General features: G+C 37.1%; 1 protein-coding gene across 1 annotated transcript; it reads right to left on the bottom strand.

Moving 5' to 3' along the window:
* Positions 1-793: 793 nt before the first annotated feature.
* LOC129744982 (CCHC-type zinc finger nucleic acid binding protein) lies at positions 794-6693 on the bottom strand. The gene is made up of 3 exons (XM_055737803.1): positions 6543-6693; positions 5862-6230; positions 794-2208 (listed from the first exon to the last, which is right to left on the bottom strand). Exons 2-3 carry the CDS (start codon positions 6076-6078, stop codon positions 1958-1960), a joined length of 468 nt encoding a protein of 155 aa, XP_055593778.1. The 5' UTR covers positions 6079-6230; positions 6543-6693; the 3' UTR covers positions 794-1957.
* Positions 6694-7455: the final 762 nt, after the last annotated feature.

The raw sequence follows: 7455 nt of genomic DNA, 5'->3' as shown, positions 1-7455 counted from the left end.
TGAACTGATGAAAATGTAATAAAGTTGGTATAGAAATTAGGCAAAAAGATGGGAGCAGCATGTTACGGGAACATTTTCAAGTGTTATTGAATCATATGGAATTGTGAAACAAGCATTTCTGTACGATTTTCTCATAGGATCAATCACCCTAATCGAAAAATTCCACAAAATACTACCAAAACAAGTCGTTTTAACGCTAGTTCTGCAATCTGAATATGGGATAAAATTCCACAGAAAGGCAAATAAAGGAATTTACAACAAGACATGGAGAAGAAAACGGCCCAATTAGATCGGCCTGTGCATGTTACATTCATTTAGGGTTCTTCGCTCAAGCGGCATTGAAGTCTTTTTGGCGCACTGTAGTTAACAGGTTGCTTGTACTTACTCAAGTCTTAAATTGTGGTCTATTCTCAGACCTCAAAACAAAACACGTGGCGCCACAGGTAGACCAGGGTAAACAAACGAGTTATGTACCTATCTTTACCGTGGAACGCAAACGTTCGGGAGAGAGAAGTATGTATTGCTAAAGTGAAACAATTCAGGCTCTCGAAGTTTTAATGGATTTAAATTGGACGAATCCGTTGGAACACTAATGCTTCAAGAGTTTGTTAGGAAGAATCTGAACCCAGAAAAATGCTGCGCGATAGAGGGAAAAAACCAAAACTTAAAACGCAAACTTAACTTAACAAAAAAAATATAATTATAAAACGAAAAGGCGGGTGAAGAACTTTCGGACAGATCAGGATTGGCAAACGTACCCGAAACCAACGTAACGAAGAAAAAAACAACAAAATTATTAACCTTTCAACGGTTGCTCTCCTTCCTGGTTTATTATCTTCTTTTTGTTGTTTTTCAATCCACTCTCGCCATACGAAAAAAAGTAATGTATAAAGGTTTGTTTCAACGTTTTCGGTTTCGTACGGTTAAGCATTTGAAAATAGGAAAAAAAACAATAGATGGCTCCTAAAAGCTTATTTAAATGGTGTGAATAAATGTGTTTTTTTTGTTTGCAAAATGTCTGTTTGGTATTCATGAAAATGTTTGTAGTGTTCAAATGTTTACTTTCTGGTTTTCTGGCATACTTGTTAGGCTGCGCGCTCGTTCCGAAACTTGGCTTTCCGTCATCGAATTGGTTTTAGCTTTTGTTTTCTGTGTTTGTTTTTAAAGGACTGATTCCATAGCCTTACTAAAGCCATTTAATGTGTTCTGCTGCATTGTCCGGATGTCTTACTTCTGAATTCGATCCCCATTATCTTGCCATAGCATCACCATCATTTTTTTTTATCTTGTTTCAGTAAATATTTAATCGTAATCATTTGTATTATAATTTGAATCGTGGTTTGTTTGCGTGAAGGGTGGCAGCAGCAGTCGTAGCAGCAGTGGCCGCAGTAACACCTCCAATAATGCCGGCAGCCGTGACGGAATTGACGGCACCTCCACCACCAGAGATACAATTCCCCAGATGAGCTCCGATCGGAGAAGCCGCACCTCCGTAGTAGTTCTTCGGGTGCTGTTGCAGCAGGAAGGTGGCGGTAGTCACATTGTGCAACTTGGTGGTTCCCGAATAGCTTTCCGAAAAGGAAAATGGTTGCTGCTGTCCTTGGTATTGTTGCTGTTTCAGGTGGTGTTGCTGCGGTTGTTGGTAGCTCTGATGGAAATGATTCTGGAACGGACTTATCGCCCCGAACAGATGCTGCTTCGGATGGTCCTGCTGCGATGAAACAGACGATTGCATCCGATAGAAATTGGGTGTCATGTTGTTGTTGTTATTATTATTACTGTTGTGAATGTGGCTCAGATGGCTCATCCCGGTGTTGTTGTTAGTGCTGATGGCTACATTACTGTGGATATTATTATTATTGATGTTACTGCTGTTGATGCCAGTATTGCCGCTGCTGCTGATTGGATGCTGTTGTTGGCTGCTATTGGCACACCACGACGACGCATAACCCGACTTCTAATCGCGACCCTTGTTCTCGGTACAGTCACGACTGAGATGGCCTATTTTGCCACAGCTGTAACAGCTCTTGTCCCCAGTTGGGCAGTTCCGCGAAATGTGTCCACTCTTGTTGCAGTTGTAGCAGGACACGTTCATGTCCCGGTCGCCCTTGTCCGGGCAGTTGCGCGCCAGATGACCAGTCTGGTTGCAGTTGTAGCAGCACGATTCGTCCGGCGAAAGGCTGCAATCACGAGCAATGTGGCCGCTGCCTGTTTGGATGAGGGTAGACAAAAGATTCAAATCAGATTTTAATGTAAAACTTTTTGAATTTTTTTTCGAACGTTTAATTTGATTAGGAATAATAGTAAAGAAGATAGAGTCTGTTGATTGCACAAACTGTGAAGTTTTGATTCCGTTATGTAGCTTTCACGGTTGGAGATAACCTAGGTAATCAGGAGACCCCTCATTACTTAAATAGTACCATTCAAAGTTTACATTTGGCTGAGTAAAGGGTACTCGAAAAATTGAAACGTGGAACTTATTATGAACCATCAAAGTTGAAAGCAGAAGGTTTAGCAACATTGATTCGTTGAATGTACATTTGACACATTGTGATTCGAAACTGAAACATTATTCAATTTCCATAGATTGTCTTTCAAGTAACTCCGATAGCCATTCAAGGCGGAAACTTATCCAAATCTAAGTTATTTTAACTTACGCAGCAACGATTTGAAAAAAAAAAATGTTTGCTCTGAAATAGCTATTACACTATGTATTACAAATTTTAAATTCTTACCTTTGCTTATTCTAAAAACCTCGAAGAGGGTAATAAACAAAGTATATTAGGTATTGGAAAGTCGATAAGTTATCGAATTCTCAACAATTACAAGAACATAACACAAACTATGGAAAAGGTATTGATCATATTTTGTACCCATTTTTTTCCATTTTCTCTTGTATTTAATAAAACTTGTATTTTTGATTTTGTGCGATGTAGATAGCATGCAATTTTGATACCTATAAGGTATTTGATTATCGCTCAAAAGAAATATTCAACATTCGTTCTAGCGGTTCTGTCCCCATTGACCAAATGGAACTAATATAGCTAATAATGAAATTTAGCTTAAAGTCTCTATAAAAATAAACCAAACAAACAAACAAATTTAGCTTACATTGCTTTATACGTCCAATTCAAAACTGATTCTAGAATTATGAAGAACTAGCTGATTTTACCCGGCCTTGCTCGGGTTCACATAAAATATAAATCAAAATGAGTCGTTTAAATTTTGAAATTTTGAAGGCTTTTTGTTCATCATCATAACAAATTTGACCATGTTTGGCCTTGTAAGCTTTGTAAGTTTAAATAGTCTTCTTAAAGTTTTAATTGGGATTATTAGCAAATTTTATCGTTTTCATAATAAGTTTGCTAATACAAATTTTAAATCATTTCCCTTGAATCAAAAATGATCTATTAGATCATTAGGTTATTTATCAGATTTATAAGATTATGAGATTATTTTGGTTTGAATGTTTATTCATTCTATCTTGATAAACATTTTAATCTAAGATTGCCAGGTTGCCCGGATTCTTCCGGACTTGCCTGCACATTTGACTCAAAATTTGAGGAAAGTTCGGTCTGGTCCGGCTGCCGAATTTCGTTGGAAAACCCCGGATGTATTCATTTCTTTTTTAAAATGTAACATGTAAGTTAAATTGTATTATTATAATTTTTTTTTCACGTCCAAAAAGAAATTTTTAATGGCTATTTTATTCAAATAATCATGACTTGTGTTTGGAAGCTTGATATACAATTCAAAATCTGCTGATGTGGTTTGATGAAAAAAATTCGTTATTTTTACTATCCATAACTCCGCGATTTTGACCAAGTTTTCCCGGATATTGTCGGATATTGGGTTGAACATTTTGAAATCAAATGCTGGATTTTGCCAGGTTTTTGGATAAAATTGGCTGGAATTGTCCGATCCCGATACATCCGGAAAAATATCTGGTACTTTATTCCACACCCACATTTTTTAAGGAAGTTTGAATTTATTTAACCTTTTTATCATCAAATGATAACAATGTTTTTTTTTATTCAATCCATGTATTATCTAGTAAAAATCCAGAATATTTAGCTTGTAAACATATGTGAATGACCTCTTTTCAAGATGGATGATCTCCCCGAAGAATGATATCTATTAAGTTTAAATTATATTTAAAAATTACTGAATAGATTTCTTCATTATTCATGAAATGAACGTTCAGTTTCCCTATCCCTATTGTAAATTCAATTCCTACACGGCAATCGAAGTGATGAGATCTCAGTCTTGAACTTACAATGATGAATTCCAAAATTATGAAAATGGTTGAATTTTAAAAGCTGGAACATTAGTTTTCAGTCCAAATATTTATTCAACTGAAGGAGTCAATTCATAACTAAGACGAATCATTGTATTAATATTTTACATAATGGATATTCTTGTAGAATCTCAACGCGCCCATCGAAGTTGAGACCGATTTGAAAACCACAGGCGAGTTGTATATTTCAATCCAAAATGTAGGCTCATTATTGCATCCGAATATCTCGTACCAGTACCACGTGCTTTGAACAGAAGAAGGAATAAAAACACCCGCCAAAATTTCCCCTTTCAAATTTTAAATGCTCAGCAAGCTTTGATTTGCTTTCAGTACATGTGAACTCTGGAAGGTCGTTTCTAATGCCCGGCCCATGGTGATGGTGAAAATAACCCCGCCAAAGGAAAAATAATCGGTTTGCCAAAATGGGTGCCATGACTTTTGATTCGTGGGAATAAAAACGAAAGTTGCATGGGAGGGTCCCCTTTCTTAGGTGGGAGGGACTCAAAACTATTACTAAAACCTTACCATGGTCCAAACACATAACTGTACCAAATTTCAGGCTAATCGGTCAAGCGGTGTGGATTTGTATAAGGTGCATACAAACAAACAAACATATATAGTCCAACTCATCTTTATATATTAGAAGATGACGATCAGTTTTCCGAACAATCGTTAATAATGTTCGAACATTAAATAAAAAAAAACACTCTATAAAACAAAATTATCGAATATCAGATGAAAAATTACCGAACTTTAGGACAAAACTTAATAATTCAAAAGCCGAAGTAATAAAACTTTTTAGAGTTTTTTATGTAATAATAGGTACCTATATTTCCAAAATTGAATCAAACTACAATACATTTTACTCAATTAAATATTCCACTTTGTTCTTTAACTAATGTTTCAACAATAAAATCTTTATATATTAAAATTGAAAGTATATAATTGTATTTTTGGTTTAATATTTATTAGTTTCCTGTAACAATTTATTTTTTCTTGACTTTGAGCAATAGTTACATGTATATGTACAAGGCTCTCAACAGCAAAAGTAAAATGAGAAAAGCGAAAAGTTAATTTAAATAAAACTGAAAAAGATCTACTACCTATAAAAAGTTTCATTTTTCGACAAAAATGACTTTAAATAAAAAGTTTTTAGATACCATATCGAAACCCAGTCGCAAAGGGTTAGTTCCAAACAAGGTAAACAAACTGGCTTGCTTCGAACGAGGCTGGCAGCACTGGCTTCTTCGACTTTGCTCTTGCGGTTGTCAACGACCTGCAATTTGCGAGTAGAGAAGCGTGTTTCCTGCGCTGCTGTCGGTATCCAAACTTGAATCGTGTTTTTATTTTCTATGAAGCTAAGAAAATACTGAAATTTTGAAACATGCTTCCTTCATCTCCTTCAAACAATGCCGCTTAAAGGAAACGAAATAGCTAATGATGTTCGGTATTATTTTGTTTTGGATAAAGCATGTTAGAAAAATTCAACAAGAAACGAGCGGCTTTCTCTAAATAATGGGGTTAGGTACAAAATAGTAGACAAAGTAAATAATGCAATACTGACCGTTACAGCGGTAGCACCGATCCAATTCCTCCTTGCAATCACGAGCGAAATGGCCCATCTGATTGCATTTGTAGCATTTCTCGCGACGGCCACCACCGCCACCGCCTCCGAAGTCCCGACGGACTTCCCGGGGTCCGGACGGTCGGCCGCCACTGTTTTGGCAATCGCGGGCATAATGACCCGGTCGGTCGCACTTGAAGCAAGTATTACCAGACATTCTCAGGCTTCCGGTTCTACTGATTTCTCCTGACCTTTACTTTTTCTTGTTTTATTGGATTAGATCCGGCGACAACCTCTCGGCCACTTCTCGCTTCACTCCTCTCCACACCACTTAACTCTCCTGCAACTCCTGCCTCCTCACTCCACTCTCTAGACAGGATCAACGAAAAACAAGAAAAATCATCAATTAACGCTGGGAATCCGCATTTCCGCAACTTTTTCCCGTAGAAGAAAATCACATTTTTCATTCATGCTCGGTCGCCCACGGAGGAAGAACCACGACGCACAAAAAAAAAATCAAAATGTCGATTTTCCACACTGCCCACACGTAGCGGAATTTTCAGAACACTGTTTGTCGCCACGAACGACCAGTTTTCCGGGAAAATCCGGTCTCCACAGGATCCATGCAGGCCGGAGAACACGCACAACCCGGATTTGGTACCGTAAATAACCGATTATTACCTTTTTCACCCACCGCAAAACCTCCGGCGGCGCACACTTGAAGAGAGTACTTCTTTCCACGCTCACGATCAACTTGGGTCTTGTTCGATTTTTTACTCCTGCTGAAGCATCAAAGCAAGCGGACGGCTGTGTAGCGGTAATTTTGTGGCAGGGTAGCCAATATGCCGAACTGTTGGCAAAATGAAAGCGAAGAGAAATTTAACATCTCCTAATTTGAAAATTAAGAATAAGTCAACAAAGACTTCTTCAAATTCTTTGTCTACAATATTAAAATAAAAAAATTAAAACACGCCAATGAACTCAAATGTATAGATTTTCTACTAATTTTTTTTTCGGAGGATAATAAAATTTGGAATTACTCAATTACAAATTATCATTCTATCTTCAAACTTTAATATGTCTCGCAACACTTGCTGTTCCATTTTCCATTTTCATCGGCAAAAAAATCCCATGACGACACACCGTCAGCCGCATCAATTTTTGTTGATATTGATATTTTCTTACATCGTTTCGAAATCCTGTAAATAAGAATAGTCATCATGCAGTATAAATTATTTTCATTGCGATGGGTAACTTTATGCAGTTAAAATTGATAAACGATTTTTAAAGAATTGAAATAGAAATAAATCGAGTATTTTTATGAAATTCATTCATATTAATACAAAATAAGCCCCCACATGAGCCGTCCTTCAAAAACGGCTATCTACGAATCAGGTCTCTAGCAGAAGGCATTACATCAAAACAAACGCCGGCTTTTGACGTTTGTTCCACTTCCGGTCCATTTTCCTGCCGCAGTGTTGCCGGAGTTCACACGACAGCAGATTATATTTCAATTATGGATTAAAATTATAGGGAACTTATACTGCCGTTCCAAGCGAAATTGTCCCATGTGACTTTCTAGGTCATCAGGGTT

The sequence above is a fragment of the Uranotaenia lowii genome, chromosome 2 (genome assembly GCF_029784155.1).
Source record: "Uranotaenia lowii strain MFRU-FL chromosome 2, ASM2978415v1, whole genome shotgun sequence".
Lineage (NCBI taxonomy): Eukaryota > Metazoa > Arthropoda > Insecta > Diptera > Culicidae > Uranotaenia > Uranotaenia lowii.
The sequence above is the reverse complement of the archived record's forward strand: the minus strand, read 5'-3'. Positions and strand labels throughout refer to the sequence as shown.